Here is a 25,470-nt window from a genome sequence, read left to right on the forward strand (position 1 = left end):
AAACCGACTCCAATATCTGTAATTCACCCATCATTCCGATTCTTAAACGTACTGATCCCAATGCACCGCCAGTATATCGGTTGGTGATTGATCTTCGAGAATTGAATAAATGCATTATCCCACAGTATCCTGTGGTCCCCGATATATCATCTCTCTTGACTGCTATTGATTCAGAAGCAACGTTCTTTACTGTGATTGATCTCAAGAACGCCTTCTTCAGCGTGCCTATTGATCCAGAGAGCCAATATCTCTTCGGATTCTGTTTAAATGGACGCAGTTTCAAATTTTCGCGCGCACCTCAAGGATTCACAGAAAGCCCCAGCATCTATAGTCAAGCACTGAAAAGACAACTAGATTGTATTCAAATGCCAGTTAACACCGCTTTACTACAGTACGTCGATGATCTGCTGATCACCGCACGAAGTGAGCCCGAATGTGAAAAAGCATCACTGACAGTTTTACATTTCCTGGCTGACAAGGGACACAAGGTGTCTCCTTCGAAGCTACAATTCTGTGTTCAGCAAGTTGTGTACTTGGGTCACTTACTGTCCAAAGTGGGGAGACAGCTCACTCCCGATCGCATTCAGTTAATTGTGAACATGCCGCAACCCAAGACACAAAAGGAAGTGCGGGCCTTCATAGGCCTCACCTCGTACTGCAGACAATGGATTCCCCAGTATGCATTTTTAGCTAAACCACTCATCCAGTTAACGACACAGGAGGCAGCAACTTCGACTGTCCTCCCTTGGACTCAGGAACACACACAAGCTTTTGAAGAATTAAAGAAAGTTTTATGCCAAGCACCAGTTTTAGCGACACCATGTTACAGCAAACCGTTTACACTTTTTGTTACAGAACGTGATGGCACAGCGTTATCTGTCCTCACTCAAGATCAAGCAGGTTCACATAAGCCTTGTGCTTATTTTTCTAGTACATTGGATTCAGTAGCTCAAGCACTCCCTGCGTGTTTAAAGTCAGTAGCAGCAACAGCGTTAGCAATAAGACAAAGTGATTCAATTGTCTTAGGTCATCAGTTAACAGTTCAAGTACCACATTCTGTAGAGGTTTTGTTAAACAGAACCCAGACTCAACACTTAACTATAGCACGACTGACAGGTTATGAATTAACACTATTCCAGCCACACATAGAAATCAGACGTTGCAGCATCCTGAACCCAGCAACACTGTTACCTACAGTTATGACAGATCCAGCTCCGCATGATTGTATAGAAATAATTAATGCAGTAACTAAGCCTAGACGAGACTTAACAGATGTCCCATTGACAAATCCAGACCTGACACTTTATGTGGATGGTTCATGCATGAGAACAAGTACAGGAGAATTAGTGGCCGCGTACGCCGTGACCATTGAAACTGAAATTAAAGAAACACATCGTATTGACACACTGTCTGCTCAAGCAGCAGAGCTCATCGCTCTGACCCGAGCCTGTATTCTAGCCAAGAACAGAAATGTTAACATATACACAGATTCCCGCTATGCCTTCGGAGTTGTACACGACTTCGGAGTCCTCTGGCAAGAACGAGGTTTTCTGACTTCCCATGGGGCCAAGATACAACATGGCCCCCTCATTCAAGCACTGTTAGAAGCAATACATTTGCCCTCGGGCATATCAGTCATGAAATGTAAGGCACATACTAAAGTCATAGATTCTGTTTCCCAGGGTAACGACCTGGCAGACCAGACAGCAAAACATACAGCACTGACTCACACCCAGACTACTGATGTGACAAAGACAATAGTACAGACACAGTGTATGACAGTTAGAGATCCCGCCCTAGACGTAATTGACATCCAGACACATGCTACTCCAGAGGAGATAAAGAAATGGACTGAACTAGGAGGGATTCAGACAGGTCAAGGTTGGGTGACGAAGGGAAAATCTATATGGTTTCTCCCCGACTCAATGGTTCAAGTCATGATAAATACAGCACATAGTCCTGCCCATCTTGGAGAGAAAGCCATGTTAGACAGCTTACAGAATCTCTGGTACAACAAACACTTACGAGCAGCAGCAAAACAGAAAGTGCGTACTTGCATGATCTGTTGTCAGTTCAATCCAGGTAAAAGCGTCCCCGTTGAGCAAGGTGGATTCCATCCTCCCGATCACCCTTTTGAAGTCCTCCAGATGGATTACATCCAGATGAATAGCTGTAGAGGATTTAAGTATGTCCTGGTAATTGTTTGTGCTCTGTCCCGCTGGACCGAAGCATACCCAGTCCCAGACTACACTGCTCCGACCACTGCCAGACAGTTGGTTCGTGAATTCTTCCCACGGTACGGTTTGCCCCGTGTCGTGTACTCAGATAACGGACAGCCGTTCTCGTCCGAGTTGATGAAACAAGTTTCCCTCTTGCTAGGATATCAGTGGAGGTTCCACTGTGTCCGACATCCCGAAGCAGCTGGCCTTGTAGAAAGGCATAATCAGACACTAAAAATCCGTCTTGCCAAGATCTGTCAGGAAAAAGGGGTCGACTGGATAGTCGCCCTGCCCGTGGCACTATTCTACATGAGAATGGTCGCCCATTCAAGATCAGGGCTATCCCCGTACGAAGTGGTCTTTGGCAGACCACCGAATATGTGGGGGACGCCCGTTCCGAAAAAGATCACTGATGTTGATTGTAACATGTTGACAGATTACCTTGCCTCCTTGATGTCTGCACTCCAATCATGTCGTTCACAGGTTGCCGCAGCCTTCCCTGACAACACCGATGTGAAGGCGCATGAGGTCCGTCCAGGGGACCTGGTGCTCGTCAGGAATTTCGACCGGAAAAGTCCGCTGGAGCCCCGCTGGAAGTCTCCAAAGACCGTTCTGCTTACCACCAGGACCGCCGTGAAAATCGAGGGAAGAAAGGGGTGGGTCCACACGAGTCACATCAAATTATGCAATGAACTAAAAAACGGACTGAAACAGGACTCTGACTCGTCCACCCCCACCAAAGACTGTGTTGAAGCACAAGACGTTACTGTGCCTAAAAGAGAAAAGACTCCTCAAGAACTTTACCGTATGAAGCTTCGATCTAGCAAGTCAGACAGTTTAATTGTTTAAGTCCTCCCCTAGGTGAATCGGTTAAATAGTTTCTGACATGTATCCCCTAGATCGAGTTAGAGAGAGAGAGGAAAAGAAAAGAACATATTGCAAATCGCTTCGTAGTCACTGCATAGTGACACTAATAATCATGTTTATTCTCAGTATACTACTCATTATTGCCAGCATTCTGTTACCTATATACTGGCCTATTTTCAGGCGTGAACAATCTGCTTACAATGTCACTGCTGAACACACTTTTAGTGAACTTCCTGCACATGAACTCTCTTACAGACTTGCGCTGCGCAACAATACATTCATTAGTATGTTACACCATTCCCATCAGACAAGTAATGCTACAGACTGCTGGATATGTGGTCGACTCCCTCCCTACCAGAATTACAAGGGAGCTCTGCCCCTCTTTCCGTACCCATTCACTCACAATGGCTCCTGTGGAGCATGGTTTAAAATAATTAATTCCTTAGATCCTGATATCGCTGTTTCCGAAGGGGGCTGGGTTTGGGGAAACTTGAACTTAGTCCTGCTCAACGTCTGTTATCCTGATAAAGAGGGACTTCCTACTCGAATAGGAACTGATCTAGAAAATGAAGTATATGGATTAGGTAATTACACAATTAGCCTTATGATCCTCACTGTTGAATCTGAAACTGCTCCAGTTTTGCCCCATATGTTAGTATTACCAGTCACAGGTGAATTATGTGTTAGCAAGAAAGGTTCAGTACACGTAGGTCATAGTAAATGCACTACTGTGGTCGAGTTCAGTGACCATGGTAAGTCGTCCTTTAAAGCTACCAGTCATTCCTACTTCGTTTGTGGTCATACCGCATACATACGTTTGCCTCCAGACTGGGATGGTACCTGTTACATTGCATTCCTTCTGCCACCTGTTTTCCTAGCTCCCCCTGATTACCATAGAAATACCAATCTAGCACCGAATAGACCCAAAAGAGATATTCCCCTTGTCGACTACACAGAAACGGCATGGGAACAGTACACTGATTTTAATAAAGGATTCTTTTTCTTCCTAGGACCTGTCCAAAACAGTAAATTAATACGCAGATTAACGAGAACACTTGAAGCAGTAGTGAACGAAACTGCCTCCGCTCTAGGTAACTTAACAGAGGAGCAGTCTGCTATACGGACTGTTGTCCTTCAAAATCGTCTTGTGATTGACGTCATCTTGGCAGATAGAGGTGGAGCCTGTAAGGTCATCGGGTCAAGTTGCTGTGTTTTCATTCCACAAAATGCACCATCTGTCTATCAAGCTATCACCCGTTTACATAAAATTGCAAATCAGATACATCAGAATCCAGGCACCTGGACTTGGTCCGGTTGGTTCTGGACTACGTTAACGGCTTGGGGATGGAAGATCTTATCCTTCCTAGGCATTGGTCTTGTTATAGTATTCAGTTGTTGCCTATGCCTGCAGTGTGGGCCAGCGATATGTGGACTGTGTGCCACATCCTGCATTGAGCACTCCAGTTGCCTTTCAAACAGTCAGAGAAAGAAAGATGAACATATAATGTTACAAGAACAAACCGATCGATTTATGAGGATCGATATATCATGAAGGGTCCGTAGGGAACAAGGAGGGAATGAGGTAATATAAATTTTATGGTCATGTTGTGTTCCCTAGCGAGTACCCCACCGACTCCATGTACGAGTTAAAAGTGCATGTAACTTCCCTCCTGTACCAGCTATGAAGACGCAAATACATTTGCGTCCAACGTTAACTTGTCCTCTTTCAGACCCACCATGAATGGGTTTGATGGTCCGCTCCTAAGTATGCTATGCCAACGTCTTTTTGAAGTGTATTCCTACGTTTCTCAGCCTGGCTGAAAGTAGGCCCTGAATCTCTGCCACCGAGCCTCTTCTTTGGCTTCTGACTGCGGGGGCCTCTGCCCAAGCAGCCCCCGTACCCGTGAACTCTGACTTACTTCTAGCGCGGCCCTCCGTGCTCAGCTCAGCCTGCTGCCTGCCAAGATTGACTATAATCTTCGCGTTATCTGTTTTCCTTCCCGAAGATACATTCCAGCCTGCTAGCTTCAGTAAACATCCTTCCTCAGCTACAGGGCTAAAGGGCCGACCTGTCTTTATGCAAGTAATTCATAGCCTCTGTTGTCATGCTTCCATGGAAGGCCCCATGCCCCCATGCTTCTCATACAGACACTCAGGCGCTTATACACGCACTCCTAGCAAGTATAGAATAGCTTTTGCTCTAGAGACCTTTCTGCCCAGATAGCTTAGTTCCTAAACACCAGATATCAGATATGATAGAAGTACAAGTTGATCTGACATGCCAGACTTCTGTCTCTTTCCGTCAGTGTAAATGTCAAGTCCCCTGCACCCCGTCTATCACACGTCATGCAGCTGCGCGCGCATCCAAGCTTCCGATTTCTGCTGACATTGCAACATTCTGTTAGCACCACCCCTTGGTGCCACCCACTTGCGTCACCTATCAGTGACGTTTCTAGCACACACCCCAGTTACGCCTAGTTTACGCCTCTTGATGATGTACTAGCACCACGTGTATACTGTTATCTTGTCTTCTCTCAGCTGTTACGCCTCTTACATTGAACGTTATGATGTAAATCAAGTATATAAGCTATGTATTGTCAATAAACGTTAGCGCGCTCATCTATCCCTTCTGACACCCTGTGTGGTGGTCAGAACATGATATCCTGATTCCTTTATGAGGAATAAAACCCTTAGAAACTCTTACACCACGGACTCTGTTTTCCTTCATTTCGATTGAGTTATTATTGACTAAGTACTTACCTGCATAGAAATTAAGAGAGTAAATTAATTATTTACATCATTAGGTTTTTACCTTTATTTTCACATTTGTTTTTTTTGTGCTAATTTTTGCTTTTTTGTATCTCATTGCAATGATTTTTAACATTTGTTTTTGCTGGTGGTGTTTTTCATTGGGATTGGTTTTTAGCAATTTTGAATTTTCCACTGGTTGTTTATTGACGTTTCTCATTTTATATACATTATTGGAGCAGAATCAAGCCTGACTTACATAACTTGCGCCTCTGTTTTAGTAACATTGTTAACTAGAAAGCTAAAAAAAGATGGCCTGGAAAGTAGCCCAGAATAATTCATTTTGTGGCCGTGCCCTCACACTGAGCCCCTTACCTGGGTAAAGGTGAGTTGAAGCATTGTTTCTATCTTTGTATTCAACACCTTGTCTAGATGAATAAGAGCAACATATTTAGACCTGTCTCTGCTAGCGACTCTTGCAAGGAGTACCTACCCCTCCTGAATAAAGAGTGGCTGTATGGTTGTATCTATGTCTACACTACACATCCTCTGGTGCAGGGCTCTGTCTGTCCATGAACTAAGCTACTCCTCAGGGCATGCATATGTGGGAATGTCCCTGCATTGAGCACCTCTCCATGCTGGATAACCATGTTTTCTATGGCAAGATTTGTCTCTGCAAGAAGCTTTATTTGTGGTGAATTGTGGCTCTATTCAAAATGAAATATGTGTTTACAATTCTGCACTCATTTTTTGAACTTTTCTTTATCCACAGGTAAAGCATATGAGAAAGAAAAAGTCTGCCGGGAGTTCAACTTGATGGGAAAAGAAGCATTCAGTTCCCTGTAGGTATATCTGAGTTGTCTTGATGAACAAGTCTGTGTGGTGTTCATCTGGACTGTGGACACCGAGGCTTAGAAAGTCCAAGTCTTCAGGCAGGTGACTGGTCAATGCACTGAGACAATATTCAGTGCATTTAGGTACACCAACTAATAAAGCCTTTTAACCAGGTTCCTGTGAAGTCTTTTTTCTATTTTTACTACAACACCAATATATACCGATGGAAAATAGCGTAATTATTTAAGGATTATTGGGGAGCAGCATGTCTTCTCCTTGCCATGCTACTTGATAAAAGATTCTTAATTATTTGCCTTTGATGTATTTGTCTCCTCTCAAGTGGAAGTCTGGTTTGTTATACATCATATAAATAGAGACTGAAGAGGAGCCAAGCATATGCCATGTTAATCAGGGGCAGATTTAGGGTTGGGTTCTGAATTGGCACTTTTTTTTTACATCAGTATTTTGTACCAGCTGTGGTATGTAAACTGCGTATAGGATATCCAGGAAATGGTATGTTACACCTTCATAGAAAAGAACTACTGTAAGCCATGGTTGTTCAGTTCCGGGTATAAGGGTGCGCCACAGGGACAACACAGAGGCAATCAAAGGAAATTGTTGTTTTTGTGATAGTGGTAGCATGAACTCGAGTATGACCAGTTCCTGTACTTCTTTCATTCTTTTCACATAGTGTTTGTCAGACCATTATTGTTTGTTGGAGCACCGCATATAGTTTTGTTAATAAGTCTGAACTCAAAAGGAAGTCGAAGAGGTTTTAAGGAGAACACACTGACTGCATTTCTGAAGCCTGAGGCCCAGAAACTTGCAGTCATTACAGCTTGGGTGATCTCATAAATCTCTTTTTTTAAATGATTGCTCGACTCACTCATGAGAGGTTTAGTTACCATAATGTTTGTATTTTAATTACTGTAAGTTTTTATAAATATTGAAAATCTAAATGTAAAGTTAACTTTGTTTTTGGCTTCCGATAACACCTTCAGCAGTCTGTTGTGAACGCCCATGTGATCGTTTCAGAGTCACAGCCTTTTGCCGAATGGTTCCACTGTGCCACTGATTTTACTTTATAGCTTTGATGGTGTGTCAAAGTGTTTTTTTAGTAAGCACACAGCCAGCACAGATCGGTCAGCAGCAGAAGCGGCTTCTCTGGCCTGGAAGGAGTGTCACACCAGGCGCTTGCTGCCTCATTGGCGGCACTCGTTCACCCTCTCTTGCTGAAGGCAGGACTCCCCCGGTCACTCATCGTAGAGCTCATCACACAGTGAAGGCTAGATAAGTTGGCTTTGCCAATGCTTGTTTTTTTATGTTTGACATTGTATTCATAATCTTTCATGGTGTAATAATATTTATTTATTTATATATCCTTTATTTCGATAAAATATCATAAAAGGTACAGGTACAAGATAAAACATTTCATTTTACATAAACAAATAATAATATCCCCAAAAGGCCATCTCTGGTACAATAAGAAAAGAGCCCAAGAGACATAGCAGGGAGTGGAAGCAGTGCCTGACTGAGAACAGCAACCAGCCCTGGCAGATTGCTGTTCGACCTACCTTGGGAAGGAAGGGGGGGTGGGGTGCTGGGGGAGGGGTGCTAGCAAGAAGCACTGCTCCCACTTTTGTTACAAGGGGCTGATTTTGCAAAATTGCCCTTCCCCCTCACATGCACAAAACCGACCCCACCCGTCCAGCCCACCGGGAAAATGCCTGGTGCCCGCTATGGCCAGTCCAACCCTGAGTGGAAGAGAGAGGACTATGAGCGGCAGGCGAAGAGCAGGAGCGAGGAAGAGAGAAAAAAAGAGGGAGAGACGGAAAGAGAAAACTTCCTTAAACTTGTATCTGTTGTCTGTATTTTTCAGCGCCATCATCCTGAACAGCAGGAAGTACTCCAATGCCACATTCGAGGAGATTAGCAACATTGTGCGAGAGATCGTCTCTCTGGCTGAAACATGCTGTGCTAAAGGCGCAGCTCCTGAGTGCTACGACAAAAGGGTAGGCCTTCTTTATTTATCCTTGTATTTCAATATTTGTCTGCTAGAAATGTCTCAACCCTTCAAGAGAGATTTGAACAGTGATGTCCATAAGCCCAGTGATGAAACATTAAAGTGTAAGATTCACCTACTCTTCGTGCAATAACTAAGGCCCATATTTATCATACTTTTGCACAGCATAATGTTATGCTGCGTGAAAGGGCCGGAATGCGCCATATATTATTCATCACATTCCTGTCCTTTCCTTGCACTGGCACACTTTTGGCTGCCTTGCGCCATTGCAGGCACCCTTGCATCACGGGTGCAAGAGTGATTGCATTTCGGGCAGGATTGTTTTTGTGCGGGATGGGACACCTTTCAGGAGAAACACAAACCTCAAAGGCATTTTACTCTTTCTATATGCTACATGCAGAATACAACACACTTAGAAAGAATTAAAAACAAAGAGAAATAAAGATATTTGTCCTTGTTACGCCTCCCCTAGGCATTCCCAGGTCTGCCACTAATGGTAAATCCTAGAATGCTCCCAAATCCATGGGTGGATGAGAGGGAGCACCCATGCTCCACCCATAGAAATTCTCCCTGGGTCAGAGTAATGCAAGGCAGCTGTGCATTACACCAGATTTATCAAGCCATGCAGGGCCACACAAGGTGGCGTTGCGTAGCCTGATAAGTCTGACTTGGATGTACCATGTTACTCCGCATACTATTACAACTACCTACCGTTACAACGCGACCATTACAACGCATACCATTACAACGCATAGCGCTTTGAGGTGCTGGATAGTGGTAAGTATAATTTACTATTCTAACTCCAGTCCCCGTGGACCCTAGGGAAGGTGTTGGATAGTAAATTATACTTATTCCCTATCCTAGAGCGCCCCCCAGCGCAATGCGTTGTAATGGTATGCGTTGTAAAAGTCACGTTGTAACGGTAGTGCGTTGTAACAAATGCGTTGTAACAGGTGTATACCGTCTGACTTTAGTGTTGCGTCGCCCTTGTGCCCCCATGCGTGTTGCAAGGGTGGCACAGCACTATGATAAATATGGACCTAAAGGCCCCAATTCTCAAAAAAAATTATGTCTGCACCTGTAGTTTTTACCCCTTCGTGTAGGTGCAGTTTTACATATTTGGAAAATTGTAAAGGCTTCAAGGAGTAGTGATGGAAGCCTGCGATGGTCATAATTTTCTAAGAGTATTCCTCGTAAGGTTTCATGGATTCCCAAGTATGTGTTTGTGAAGACAATTCCACATTCGTAATAGCACATAGTGTATTAGCACTCATGTTAAAATACCTGGCACTTTTATATTTCTTAACTTCTTTTATGTGGAAAATATTTTCTTGTCGTATATTTTAAAGGTGTTCCCTTATCTTTCATTTTCCGGTAACACATTTAGGGCTGTGTGTAGGTAATTTGTGTTTTGCGATTCTCAAATTGTGATTTTTTGGGAATCGCAATTAGAGAATCGCAAAACGCAATGTAGGTAGGATTAGCAACATTTTTTGCGAATCCCACTTATTCCTTATTTGTGAATCACAAATTGAGATCAGCAAATAAGGAATACCTTCTCATTCATTTCTATGGGCTAGAAGGCCCAGAGGAATGAATGGAAAGACATTCTCACTTTGCGATTCTCAATTAGAGAATCGCAAATTGAGAATGCAATTTCAGGGTTGTAAGGGTGTCAATAGGACACCCTTTTGCACCCCTGAAATTAACATGTGTGCACATGTGGCCCACATACATGCCCTAAGTGCATGCATGTTTGCATTTTTCAAAGAAATCGCAAAATACCACCAACCTGAAGTTAGTGGTAATTTGCGATTCCTTAAGCCAAAATTTGCACAACTTGGGTGCTTCTTACATTGCATTTAAGGAATTGCAGTTTGCGATTCCTTAAATGCAATAGCAAAATAAGGAATCACAAATTTTGTGATTCCTTATTTTGCATAGGGGTTTTTGAGTGCTATATAGCACACTGCCCTAATTGCGATCACAAATGCTGAAATTCTTCTAATTTCAGCATTTGCGAGTGCAATAAGCCTTCCTACATATGGCCCTTAGGGAGTTATTAAGAGTTTGGTAGGCGTCTGACAAGCCTGTCTATGTGGTGGAGGTCCTTGGATCCACCTTCCTTGATTCATTTTGCCAGAGGTTCTGATGAGGTGACTGGAGCACTTTCGGCAAAATTGTAATCCCAGCTGGACGCCTTGCTTTCCATAGTGGTCTTGGGCAGGAAATTATGGGTCAGAAGGCTCACTCCAAGTCGGGCGGGCCTTCTGGCTCATTAACCTGGTGCCTCTGAGATGAACTGACCGCTGGGTCTTTGGTTTCAAATGCTGGAGCTAGCTGAGACCCTGCCATCAGAAACTCTAATGAAGGAAGGGAAACTGTGAGTTTGGCACGGTTGGAGCCATGCTGATTTACAGCTGGACTCCCGCCCGCCAAATACTGAATGTCCCTCTAGTTCATTGTTTGATGGTAGTACATTTTCAAATATTTCCAGGGTGGGACTGAGTTGTAGAGGAGTTTGGGAACGACCACATACTTCAACATTTGTATGTGTTCCCCATGTTTTTAGAGCACTCTAACGCTGAAATTCATCCATGAGAGTGGTTCTGTACTGTGTCCTGGCGTAATATTATGCAGGAGTAAGTGATATTGCATCAGAACTTCGAAAGTAACACTTCTGAAAATAACACTTCCCAATAATTATTTCCAAAACTAAATAATTTGAACAAAGGAACACTTCCAAAAGTGTTTGTTCCCAAAATATATGTAAATAAGGATAGTGCTGGGTTCAGCATTAGGGAGTAAAGCCATTGGATATAAGATATAGGGTACAGAGGTTTGGGCTATGAGGGATACAGGCTGCGGCTAGGGAAATAGGTTTAGAGGTGAAGGGTTAATGGCTTGGAGTATGTGCTAAAATGTTTGTGGCATGGGGTTTTGTGGATGGGTTTGATGTTAAGGTTATAAGGTTAAGAGTTAGGGATGTTGCACATTGACTTTATGCATAAGTGGTTAGTAATTACGGATAAGGGGTGCATGCATAGGGTTAATGGTTAACAGTTTGGAGTATAGGGTTAAGTGAAGGGTATAGGGTTATAGTATGCGCACAACATATCACTCACCCCTCTCCCACTTCTGACACCTTTTGGCCCCCGCGGGGGCCCAAGAACTCACAGAAGCCGAATATGTTGTCCAAGGCGTAGACTTTTTAATTATTGTCAAATCATATAATCACCACAAACCATTATGAGAGTAAAAGTATTCCACTTGTATATATAACATTATTCACAGTAACACCCTTTGACGTCATCCACATGTGAAAATAGTAATAAAAATTAGGCCAGACATTACACTTGATCTTCAGCTTGGCCTTACACTTTAACTTGCATTTGGCCGACTCTGCCGACATGTCAAGGCTGTAAGGAAATTATGCCATACATTACACTTGGACTTCAGCTTGTCGGTACAGTATATTTTTAGCTTGAATTTGGCCAACTCAGCCGTCCTACTCAGTGCTGAGCACAATGTGCCGGCAGGCCCCAATGTCCGTACAGTACATTTTAATTTGAATTTGGCCGATTCGGCCGTCCCACTCAGTGCTGCGCACATTGTGCCGGCAGGCCCCAACGCTCTACAGCAAACAGTTGCATTACCTGAAAACCTGGGCACCTCATAGCGCACCGGCCCACCGGGGTAACTGTACACAGGCAGCCTCCGCAAGATTCTCTCAGTCCATACGTTGCGGGTTAGGGCAGTAGAGTCCAGGACCACCGGCAGGTCAGTCCCCTCCATGCCTACGCTCTGCACACTTCCATCCTACCCCCTCCTGGGGTCCATCTACTGGTTGAACTTCTATTGCTGTGGGTGCCCTTTTGACGTTATCTGTCAGCGCTCCGCCACAGGGTGAGAAGCTCCCCGGCGCCCTCGCCCGCCCCCCTCCCGACGCTGACTGTGCTGCGCAATAGTTCGGTATAGTCTAGAAAAGATCTCCAGCTCTTTAGTGGACCAGCTGCACCACAAACCAACAGGAACAATTCCCTTTCCCAGACTGAAACTAGGTGTTCCAATTTGAGAGTCTTGCTTGAAAGCCTACTTTACCCCTCACCTTTACAGCGGCAAGTCTTGCTCGAAAGCCTACTTTACCCTTTCTTTTCCTATTGCCTTACACTTTAACTTGAATTTGGCCAACTTGGCCACATATGAAAGGCAGAAGGGAAATTAGGCCAGACATTACACTTAACTTCAGCTTAGCCGTACACTTTTACTTGAATTAGGCCCACCCACTCAGCAGCGCACATTGTGCCAGCAGGCCCGAAACGCGCAACCGCAAACAGTAAGGAAATTAGGCTAGACATTACACTTTAACGTCCCTTGGCCAAACACTGTAACTTAAATTTGGCCGACTCGGCCATATATGAAAGGTAGTACGAAAAGTAGGCCAGACATTACACTTCAACTTCAGTTTGGCCATACCCTTTTAATTTGAATTTGGCCAGTTTGCCCACTAATCTGCGCACATTGTGCCAGCCGGCCCCAACGCACTATAGCAACAATAAGGAAATTAGGCCAGATATTATAATTTAAATTCAGCTTGACCGTATACAAGTGGGAGTCTGGCCCTAAATTTCCATGCTTTGATGTCTGGAACAGGAATATTCATGAAGCGTGGAGCTCATGGACCACCCGTGGCCAGGATGGGTCCCTTACTCGCTGCGCTTGCGAAAAATAGGAAGCTTTACTAAATGACAGAAGCATGCTAGCGTCAGCAGGGATCCATCCTTTTCCCGCATCCCACCCTTGTAGGAGTCTCGGCTCCTTGGCGCAACTAAGGGCATCCCTCCCCTAGGCGTGGTGGGCGCCTCTCAGGAGTATAGGATTGAAGATAAAGTTGAGGGAATAGGGTTAGTGGTTACGGGTACAAAATAAATTTGTTATGGTTAGGTATTAACGGTTAAGGCTTTGGGCTATAGTGTTTAGGTGTTATAATTAGGGAGATAAAGTCTAGCAGTAAAAGTGTAAGGGTACAGGGAGTAGGGCACAGGGCTCAGGCTTAAGGGGTAGGGAATAGGTTGAAGGGTATGGGGTTGAAGAGTTTGTAGTTAAGGGTATGTGGCGCAGGGGTTAAAGTTGCATTTGTTTAGTGTGACTACTGGAAATGTGTTTAAGTAGTGTTGATGACACGGTAGGGATTGTAAGCCTATCTGTTCAAAATGAGAAAATTGAAGTGTTGTGTTTACAGTAACATTGCATTTAATTTCAATGTAACACTACAATTTCAAAATGATGTAATTAGAAGTGTTACATAGACGTTAATCTATTTGTTGCCGAAAAAAGGTTCATGCTCCTGCGGCTTCCTAGGGGTCCAAGAAGACAAAGAGGACGAGACCCCTGGGACACCGCCTTAAATAACATGATAAGTTTCGGTTTCCTTTACGTGTTATAGCGTCAGCAGGGATCCATCCTTTTCCCGCATCCCACCCTTGTAGGAGTCTCGGCTCCTTGGCGCAACTAAGGGCGTCCCTCCCCTAGGCCTGGTGGGCGCCTCTCAGGAGTATAGGATTGAAGATAAAGTTGAGGGAATAGGGTTAGTGGTTACAAAATACGTTTGTTAGGGTTAGGTATTAAGGGTTAAGGCTTTGGGGTATAGTGTTTAGGTGTTATAATTAGGGAGATAAAGTCTAGCAGTAAAAGTGTAAGGGTACAGGGAGTAGGGCACAGGGCACATGCTTAAGGGGTAGGGAATAGGCTGAAGAGTATGGGGTTGAAGAGTTTGTAGTTAAGGGTATGTGGTACAGGGGTTAAGGTTGCATTTGTTTAGTGTGACTACTAGAAATGTGTTTAAGGAGTGTTGATGACACGGTAGGGATTGTAAGCCTATCTGTTCAAAATGTGAAAATTGAAGTGTTGCGTTCACAGTAACATTGCATTTAATTTCAATGTAACACTACAATTTCAAAATGATGCAATTAGAAGTATTACATAGACGTTAATCTATTTGTTGCCGGAAAAAGTTCAATTTATTAATGCTTTTATGAGTACTAATTTGCATTTTTTTAATGGTTAAGTGAATTTTCTCTCGTAAATCAACCCATTTGGGCATGTTAGTTCAATTTGCATATGCAAATGTCTCTGTAAAACGGAACCAAATAGTCTGAAAATATGGCAAATGGGGGTCTTTGATATGGCTTGAAAGGGATAGTTAATGATTTCATTAGTGTGGGCATTTATTAAATGCAATTTAAAAAGTTCAGTTCCTCTGGCTTCCTGATCTGTGTGGAGCAGAAACAACAGACAAAGCAATGCATAGGGTGGGTAACTGTATACATGGAAGTTTGATGCTGCTTCGAATAATTCATAAGAGCTATTTTCTTACTTATTTTTTACAAATCGGCTGTTGCATTGTGTTTTAAAAATCATTTAAGCATCTCCTCTCTTTACTCTTTATTTTAATGTCTTTTGACCTGATTTAGGGTTTGGTGTACTATTAACTTCGTCATAAACGTGATGGATGTTTTCCCCGCCTTACTCAAGTGCATTAGATCTTATGAACTTGTAATACAGCGGACGGGATATCAGTAATGTTTGTGATAGAGTAAACATCTGGCAAACTCTAAATCAAGCCCTTAGAATCTCTTTTTCTTAGTTGTCTATCTCTGTCGGGTTGACAAATGAAGATGCTTAACAATTTTATTTTCCACCAAGTAGAAAAATTGATGGCTAGAAAAGATGAATAACATAGTATATTCTTAACAAATCAATATGTTTAGGTGAAGTAGAATGTGTATTTTACATTATTTTGATAGTCATTGTAATTTTAGCCGTATGTGCATCCCTATAAAACCTAAAAAAAAAGATAAATGAGAATAATAGCCGAAAATATTTCAGGCAGGATTCATTCTAATATCCGTCTAGTATCAATTTTTATTGTGACTGAAAAAAATCAACAGCTACCAATAAATTGCAGCTTGCATTTCTTACAAACTCAACTGTCTTTGTTGTCATAAACAGGCTTCGGCTTTGTCTGCAAAGTCCTGTGATCCGGCATCCCCCTTTCCCAAGCACCCTGGGACTGCAGCCTGCTGTACCCACAAGGGCCTGGAGCAGAAGCTCTGCCTGGCCGCCCTGCAGCAGCCTCCTAAGGAGTTCCCCACCTATGTGGAGCCCTCCAATGAAGAGGTGTGTGCGGCTTTCAAGAAGGACCCTCGGGAGTTTGCAGCCAAGTAAGTGGGAGTCTTACAAGTGAACCTAAGACTCGGATTCAACCGGTCCTCATTAGTACGACCTATCACTTTTGGTACCCAATAGGGGCATATTTATGAAATAGTGGCACTGTGCACCGCAGCAATCGCCTTGCTGCACTATACTGTGTCACTGAGAAAGGGCAGGAATGTGCCATATTTAAGGCTTACTGACTTTTCCCCCTGCACTGGGGCACAATGGGCAGCCAAGCGCCTACGCAGACACCTTTGCACCATAGTGCAAGGGTGCTTGCATTGCATGCAGGATTGTTTTTGTGCAGGAAGGGACCCCCATCCTGCATAAAATCAATCCAGAGAGGGAGATTCCTCTATCTATGTGTGCTGCAGGAAGAGGAAGAAACAAAGAGAAATAAAGATATAGCTCCTCGTTACGCCTCTCCTCCGGAGGCATATCTTTTTGGCGCATTCCCAGGTTTGCAAGGTCTTGTAAATCTGGGAATGCATCAAAAATCATGGGAGTTGCATGGGAACACCCACACGACACCCAGGGAACACCACGATTTGCACTGCGTTGCGTTACTCCAGATTTTTGTAAGTCACTCAAAGCCACACAAAATCGCTATACGTGGCTTAAAAAATCTGACTTTCGTTTTCTGTCACTCTCGAACCACGTTACGTGGTGCAAGAGTGGTGCAAACTCGGTCATAAATATGGCCCTAAGTGTCTGTTTTGACTTCTGATGAATCAACCTTTGTGCTTAGTGTTTATTGGATGATGTTGCGGCAGTGTGAACCCACTACTATGTGTTATCCCATTGTAGTAGTTATGCTGATATGCTCAGGGTAATATTATTTTCGTTTAATTTCTTTATTACATTTGTTTGTTCTTATAAGCACACATTTATACTTGTACTTAATGCTAGGCCTGGGTGTAGTTTGTGCAGACTCTGCTGTGCGGAGTTCTGAAAGCGGCTGAGTGCATTCGTTCATGCCGTACATGTTGATTTTCAGCGCGATGTGTTTGCCCAGCGCTGGAAAATCAGCGTGAATGGCACCATGTGCAGCGCAAGAGGGCATTGCTTCTTTTCTTGCCGCTTGAGTAGATTTTCTACCCGAGCGGCAGCTTTCTCAACGCGAATGGAAAGTTTGAGAAACCACCCGTCCACGTTGAGAGATCTAACCCGTAGGGGGATTTGATGTTGGGTAGCATCGGAAAAACTCCGCTTCTCCACGGCGCAACCAATCAAAACCGGCAAGGCATTGGGGGGAAGGACAACTGGGAGGGGAAGAGAAAGAGGAGGGATGGGGAAATGTTTGGGTGTTCACTCACTTCCCCTACAGGCTGGCAAAGCTCTTATGAGTTCCCTTCCTGGGTTATGAGGAGAAATCCCTTCCTTGGGTGATATGATGAATTGTTTTTTTTGCAAGCATTTTGCAAGCACTTCACACCAAATGTCATATTTATGGCAGCTTTATATGACATCAAGTGCAAGTGGCCAAACTGGGTGTGAAAAACTGTTGGGAAGGGTTGGGAATACCCACAAATGCTGTTGCGAAAAGGCCCAGTCTGCTCCACACTGTATGGAATTCAACAAAATTAATCTGTCCGTTTTGCATGCCACTGGGATAGAACCTATCCTGTCTGGGTTCTTTCAATGACGCCGACATACACACGTCACAACGCGAGCTGTGTCTACTGTTGCACAATGTGTATGCTCCTAAGAAGGGAGTTTGCTCTATTGACCCAAAGTCATCTCGAGTTAACGCCCCAAATTATGTTCACATATCAAATTATGATCCAAACTTTTAATTATTTCTGTTGTTCACATAAAGGTTGTCATAATCCCTTTATATAATGGCCCCAATGCATTTTGATGTTGGCCCTTCTGAAGGGGCTCTTAAGTGTGAATTAATCTGTAAGGGGTTGGGCCCGCATTTGTGAGAGGGCCACTGAGGGATGAAGGTTGCATCCCTCAGATGAGATGCTGCAAGTCCTGCTCTCCTCATGTCTTCAGCTGCTCCTGCTCCTTAAGTTGCTGCAGGCCACCCCCTTCAAACTACTGTTTCTGCCCTTCGTCTCGTGCGTCCAGCTTCCCCTGCCTTTTGTGTTTCTTAAGGTCCATGTTGGCGCCAGCCTGTCTGTTGGCCTGTTGCACCTTGACCAGCGGTTCTGACCTACAGTGCGTGGGAGAGAATGTCCCTTACCCCCTGCTGCTCCAGTCGTCACGGTCCCTGAACTTCATGCAGAAATTCACATCTTCAAAATGGCCACGAACTACCTTGCCTGAGAAAGCCTATGTTCACACCCCTTAAATTTAGTGCTGTGGACAATCCATACACTGGAATTTTTTTCTTTATTCTTAGTTTGATCTGAGATCTATTAAAAAGTATCTTGGGCTTAAATCGTAGGTGAGAAACGTGAGCTCAGATGGTGTTTTTTGGGCAACTAACTTGAATGTAGGTACCCTAAGTTATTAACCTGTGCCCAGTGTGTTCACTTCCAAGGGTAAAATGTAAATAAGTGAAAATAAAGGACAATCAGTTATTGCATTCACATGACGCCCCTTGTCCTTCGTGAAATAATGGCTATTTTTTGGGCGAAATTAAAATGTAATCACATTTCATTGGCTCCTTAGGTGATGGAAACGGAACAACCACTGTTACATCGCTGTACTATTTTCGGGGTGGCAAGGACAACACCTAGAGATCTAGACACCCAAACTACATTTTGCTGTCACTCTGGTGAAATTATATAAAATACAGTAGTCACGTTCATAGATCACTTTTGAAACTTTAATCTGACCTCCTTTTGGAGGTTTGTGAACGAGATCCCTAGGGCCATATGTATCAAGCTTTTTGCGATTCGTTAAGGCCGAAATTCGCAGAATTTCGGCCTTAGCGAATCGCAAACGGCCTTATTACCGATTTTTGAATGTAAGAACAATTAGCAAAATAAGGCATCGCAAAAAATTGCGATTCTTTATTTTGCTTAAGCATTTAAGGAATCACAATTTTGCGATTCCTTAAATGCTATGTATGAAGCTTTTAAGACTTGCGATTTCAGGTTTAGAAATCGCAAATTACCACCAACTTGTAGTTGGTGGTAATTTGCGATTTCTTGTAAATATGCACAATTGTGCATTTGTTAGGGTGACATATGACGCACATACATGCCCATTGGGCATGTATGTGCGACATATACACAGACATGTAATTTACAGGGGTGCAGCAGGGTGTCCTTGAGACACCCCTGAACCCTTGCAATAATTCTCAAATTGCGATTAGCAAATTGCGAATTCGCAATTTGAGAATTATTTCGCAATCATTCCTATGGGCCTCCTGGCCCATAGGAATGCATTGAAAATTATTCCTTAATTGCGAATTCGCAAAATGCGAATTCACAATTAAGGAAGATTAAGGAATCGCTAAAAAAAAGCGAATCTCTTCATACATACCATTTTACGATACCTAAATAGCGATTCCTTAAGAATCGCTATTTAGGAATCGCAAAACGGAACTATGATACATATGGCCATTAGTGAGCCCGTTTTGCGTACACTTGATTCCCTCATCGCTTTGACAGAAGAATTTAAATGCGGGTATGGTTCAAATTTAAGGGGAGAATCGATGTTTTCTAAAGAAGGGTTGGTTTTGGCACGTTGTTAAGAGTGGGCTATTTTAATATTACCTGCACCTGTATGTTCGCACCAATCATGCTTAAGATATGACTGAGCAGGTTATACATACACTTGAAGATATGGCCAATCTTGGGGACCCCCGAAGGAAAGTGGATTATGACTGTCTCTTATGTGTGGGACATTTTGACACCACCTGTTTCTGCTTTTTTGAACAACACGTGACTGCATATTATTGAAATATTCATTACACATTCACTTTTGGCCAATTTTAGAGTTGTTGGGGTTTGACAAAATAGTCTATCAATTTGTGATAGAACATTGGTTGTACTACACTGTAAAATTATACATTGCTTAATACTCCAATGTGGGGCACTGAAGTGCTTGCCTACGTGTAGCACACTACAATGTGTACATGAGGCTGAAAGGGTGTTGTTGCCTTTGTTTTGATGTGGGGCGTATTTTTATGTCGTGCATGATGACCAGTGATCTGAAGTTATTTTGTCATAACACACAGCACTTAGCAGTGTAGTGGTTTAGGAGGTGCGAGAGATAAGTGTGCATTTTATGTTTTTAGAAAGCTGGCATCTTTGATCAGCTGTGCAGAACCCGTTATGGTATTTCTTATGAACCAAGGGTCTTATTTACAAGCCCATTGCGCCGCAGGTGCATCACTTTTATTAATGCACCGGAAGGGCAATGGGCTTCCCCATATTTACAAGGTCATGTAAAGTCACCCTGCATGACTTTTTATGGCCTTGTAAATATATTTCCATTTCACACATAACTCTGCGTGAAAGGGTTGTCCCATGGTGTCGCTGTGGGTGTGCCCACGCAACATCCATGGATGTGACACAGTTCCAGATTTACAACATTTTGTAAACCTGGGATTGCATCAGATTCCTAGGCCTACTCCTCCCTAGGGGATACATAAATAGAAGCAACGAGGAGAAATACTTTTTATTTCTCCTCGTTTTTACCTCTTTGTGTGTGCTGCATTGTGAACAAGCATAGAAAGTGGAAAATTACTTTAATTATTGTTTTTTAAAGGAAGGTGTCCCTCCCTGCACAAAAACAATCATCCCCCCAGCTGGCCTATTTTGACGCACAGAAACACAGCAGGAAGGTTTGATGCACTGCCGTGCGTCAAAATATCGTAAATGAGGCCCTAAGTCTGCTAAGCTGGTTACCGCCCAAGGTTATGTATTCTCAGAATTTTGTTTATGTTTATGGTTCAGAGCAGGCATAGGTTGGAGGGCGAAATCATCAGGAGATCTGTGGCTTATGAATTTGAACTACAGGCGTTGCATCGGGAACATTTATCTACACCAACATTTCACAACCATAATAAGGGAGTAATAATAAAACTGTAAAGAGAATATAGTTCTTTCTATTTGTATTAATTATTTAGCAATGTTCCCTGAACATTCCTATTTTAGGTGTTTTGAGGTGAATTCACATTAGCATGTAAGAATAGTTAAAAGTTCAATACTGTAGTGCTCCTTTAATATTCTCCAAAATGTCTTTGTGAATAGCCCTCATATGTCTGCTCCACTGTTCTTTGAACATCAGTATGTTTCATTAAGATGTCCGAATCCAGTGTCAAATATTAAGCATATAAGAATTTGGTGTTTGTATAACATAAACCTAGCAGATAGGCAGTGTAGCTGTTGGGTTGCCGAAGGAAATTAGGGGCCATATTTACAAGGGAATATCGCCACCAGAACGCCACTTTTACCGACTTTCTGGTGGTTATAAGCCATTCACCCTATTTACAAGGCGGCATTAAGCCACTTAACTTGGCTGTACTCAGCCTTGTGAATAAGGCCCCCTTTCATGCAGCACTTAACGTGAAAGGGATGTGCAATAGATGTTGCGGTGGACGTTCCGCTGCAACACCCACTGCTTTTTGATGGTGCCCCCTATTTAAAAGGGTGGCTTAAATATGGGCCAGCACCCAAAATAAAACCAGAGAACACCTGGTCTTAACCTGGCAAAATGAGGATAAATGATTTATTTCTCCACGTGTTTGCTGTTTCTACATGTGCTGCATTCTACAGCACACATAGAAACAGCAAATCGCCACTAGTGATTGTTCATGTGCAGGAAGATGTGCCTTCTTGCACATAAACAATCATTAAAAAATGACAAGTTGCAACTTCTATGCTTGCTGCATGAAGCAGCACACATAGACGTTACAAATCGCCATTACCGGTTGTTTATTCCTGCACATAAACAATAATTCCCTGCAACACAGGCACCCTTGCCCGATAATCCAAGGGGGCCTGCATTTGATCGCTAGGCAGCTAAATTTAGTACCAGCGCTAGAGGAAATGCAGGGGTGCACCGCGTTCTTGTAAATACAGCACATTCCTGCATGTGGAAACTGTCAGAGCGCAGCGTTAGCAATCTTGGCTTAAGGCTGCGCTCCAAAAGTTTCCTCGTAAATATGCCCCTAGTTTTCTTATCTATCCAATTCACTTGCCAGTGATAGGCCCCTGTCTCCTGCTAACAGAGAAATGCATTACAGATGGAAAAATAGATAGAAAGATTGCCTGATTATATAAAATGCTTTTTTTGGCTTTCAGTAGTTTTGCTCTGCTTTTACATGAGAAAGAAACATGTTTTAAACGGTATAATGGTCTATGTGATTTGTCACCTTTCAGTTTTGTTACACAATGGGGAGTGACCTGTTCACCATCCACGATTATGTGGCTTAGGTCAATGCCACCCATTCCTTCTGATGGAGGCAATGTTGTTTTTGCAAATTGATATTGACTATGTTTCCAAATAAAAGGCACATTGGTATTGTAAAGCCAGTTTGTCGTACTGTTATCGGTAATTTCAAACTTCTTCATTGGTAAATTCCAGGACAAAAATGGGGTTGCTACTATCCATTAGCTAACTGAATGCTTTTTGTTATCTAGATTTTTATATGAATATTCAAGTAACTATGCACAGACCCCACTTCTGGTGATGATAAATTCTACAGAGAGTTTCATCAAAATGGCCGCAACTTGCTGTTCTTCAAAGAAGCCAATGGGGTGCTTTGCTAAGCAGGTATGGCCTTGGTTTACATTTTCCTTGAATCTTTAATTGTGCTATCTGATTCATTGTTTTAATCTAACAATATGTAATCACTTGAGCTTGCTATGGACACATCAGAGGCCTCACTTTTTAGCTCTCGCCTGCGTGAGCATGCACTAGCACATGCACTCTCACTTGCAAGTTGAGTAATGGGCTTAGAGCCTGACCAATGCTTACAATTCATTGGCTTCTTTGTCTCTCTTCTGTCTCTTAATTGGTCAGTGCATGCCAAGCATCACTTCCTTTCCTTTCTGTGGTGCATGGACCAACCACAGATAGATTCAACTTAATCATTGTCTGTCCGCTGCTCGAACCCTAATGGAGGTACTATTTCTTCTTCCCCTCCCACCCACACACTCTGCATGTTACTGACCACTATACTCCTTCCCACTTCACTGCTTGCCTACCATGCCAGAAAAAATGCTATGAAGCAGTGCCAGCTCAGGCTGTGCCATGCTGCCTTTTAAAAAACATAACTTTTTATTGCTTCCAATTCTTAGAGCGTTTCTTTTTCTAGTAGTTGTGATTGCTGGCATCAGGAGTTTGTTGGGCGTCATTGCAGCTCTAAATTACTTTTCTCTACCATCCCCAGAGCCCACAAGTGCCCAAGCTCAATGAGTGAGTTGTTCAGGCAGTCTAGATTAATTATCTGCATTCTGAGGGCTGCAATCCCGATTTTATGGTGGGATCAACAATAAACTACAAATCCCAGATTTCAACAAAAAAAAAAGAACTGGGCGAGATACTAATGCATGGAATTTAGTCAAATATATATCTGCATCTCTATATTAATACCCCTGGCCTCAATCACCACCCCAATTGTTACTCCTGCCAGCCCTCCTGTTCTGTACATCCTGCAGCAGAGTATGCCACCCATTCCTGGTCCTAGATCCCAGCCCTCGTGTTCTGGTTTGGCCGCCAGCACCCCCTCCGACAAACCTTGATACCTCTGGTTCTGATACAAGGACTCAACCCCCTTCCCCCCTCCCCCCCTCAATCTCTGGTCACACCTGAGATTGGAACTTTCCTCAGAGAACAAGCATTGCTGTGCAGCATGCCTGAAAGTTAGAGCAAATGGGCAGATGTACAACCTTTGTTTGCGGCTGCAAACCGGAGAACCTCCCATTTGCGGCCACAATAACAGGGTAATAGCATATACAACTGCTATTTTGCGAGTCACTGACTCACAAAGTAGCATTTTCAACTCTCACTATTAGGAAGGAGCGTCACTTCCTAATATCGAGTCAACATGCTATGTACTAGTGTTTTGCGACCGCATTTGCGGCCGCAAAACACTCGCAGGGAACCCCTTCCCCTTTGTGAGTATGTTGGAAAATATTTTTAAGAGCAGGCAGGGGTCCCAGAGACCACTGCCTGTGCTTAAAAAAATTAAACTGAAAAGTTTAATTTTTCTTTTTTAAATGCATTCCGTTTTCCTTTAAGGAAAACGGGCTGCAGTTAAAAAAAACAAAAAACTGCTTTATTAAAAAAGCAGTCCCAGACATTGTGGTCTGCTGAGCCCAGCAGATCACCACCCCTGGGAGGGCCTGTCATCCCCTGGGCTCGCAAATTGCGAGAGGCTCATTAATAATCAAGGACCTCGCAATATGCAACCTGATTTTGGAAATGCAAACAGTGTAAACCACACTGTTATACATGCAAAACAGCGCCTTGCAAATTGTGATTTGCAAATGACTCTCAATTTGCGATGCGCTATTTTGCCAGTCGTACATCTGGCTCAAAAAGCGGTAGACTATGTTGTAGCCATATAAAAAAAGAGATATCACGCGACCAGTACTGGCCGTGTTATAGCACCTTTTTTCTGACTTTCAGCATTGCTGAACAGCATCAGTGCTCTACAAAATGGTTAAAAGCCATTGATAAAGGCAATAGCTCTTGTATAGGTGAGACCCATTGGCTTTTCCAAAGCTTGTTTTTCCTACTTGGGAATGGTAAGAGAAGTCGTCTGACTGCTGGCGTCCATATGGTATCTCATAAAAGTCAAGCCCCCTCCAGCAGACAGGACAAGAGGGATAAGTGTCTTTGTTCGTGAATGATAACAGTAGTGCAGAATAAAAGTGTTACCAGAGGAGATTCGAGCGTGGGAATCCTAAGATGGCAGATGTGCCTCCACCAGAGGCTGCCAACTATATCATGAGAGAGGATGATTAATCAATCAATCAATCACGAAATTTATAGAGCGCACTACTCACCCGCGAGGGTCTCAAGGCGCTGAAGTCGGTGCACTAGATCTGTTCAGATAAAACTACACCAGCCCCTTGTACAAGATACAGCAAATAACCAGAAACCATTCTGCAGAGCAAAGCAATGAACATACCCTTTCAAAGAAACACTTCAAACATTACATATCAACAACAACCATTTATGTTTGTACCTACAAAAGGAAAAGCCATCCTGGAAATATATATTTAGATATACCACAGCCTTCTAAATGAGGAATAAAAGAGCTCAAATAAGGCTAAACGTAGAAGTGAGGGCATGTGCAGTAAATTACTGTCCCTGTTTGCTCCACTGCACATCTTTAATTAAGGCGCACTGGGCAGAAACAGGGACATGGAGCCATATTTCACATAATGTGCTGTCCCTAGGGCAGAAGCAAAGTCGTACTTGAAGCAGTTGCTCTGACTTTCACTGTGCAGGCAGTGCAGAAGACATCAGCCTGTACTTCAAAGAGGAGACAGAGTTGTCCCTACCGGCCAGTGCAGTGAGTGAATGCCTGTGGGGGGGATCATGGCAATGGCACTCAGTTTCCCCTGCCCGACGGCTGCACTCAGAGGGCATAACCACAGTGCCTCCATTTTGTAGAGCACATTCAGTGCTACTCCTGACTGCCTC

General features: G+C 43.3%; 1 protein-coding gene across 2 annotated transcripts in view; it reads left to right on the forward strand.

Moving 5' to 3' along the window:
• Positions 1–25,470, forward strand: part of GC (GC vitamin D binding protein) — a 263,059-nt gene that overhangs the window by 43,878 nt on the left and 193,711 nt on the right. For both annotated transcript variants that reach the window (XM_086961757.1, XM_086961756.1), the window contains exons 2-5: positions 6,607–6,676; positions 8,548–8,680; positions 15,703–15,914; positions 22,455–22,587. In XM_086961757.1, the coding sequence (XP_086817883.1) occupies positions 6,607–6,676; positions 8,548–8,680; positions 15,703–15,914; positions 22,455–22,587 (548 nt within the window). The remainder of the gene's footprint in view (positions 1–6,606; positions 6,677–8,547; positions 8,681–15,702; positions 15,915–22,454; positions 22,588–25,470) is intronic.

Source organism: Lissotriton vulgaris, chromosome 3_1 (genome assembly GCF_964263255.1).
Source record: "Lissotriton vulgaris chromosome 3_1, aLisVul1.2, whole genome shotgun sequence".
Classification (NCBI taxonomy): domain Eukaryota; kingdom Metazoa; phylum Chordata; class Amphibia; order Caudata; family Salamandridae; genus Lissotriton; species Lissotriton vulgaris.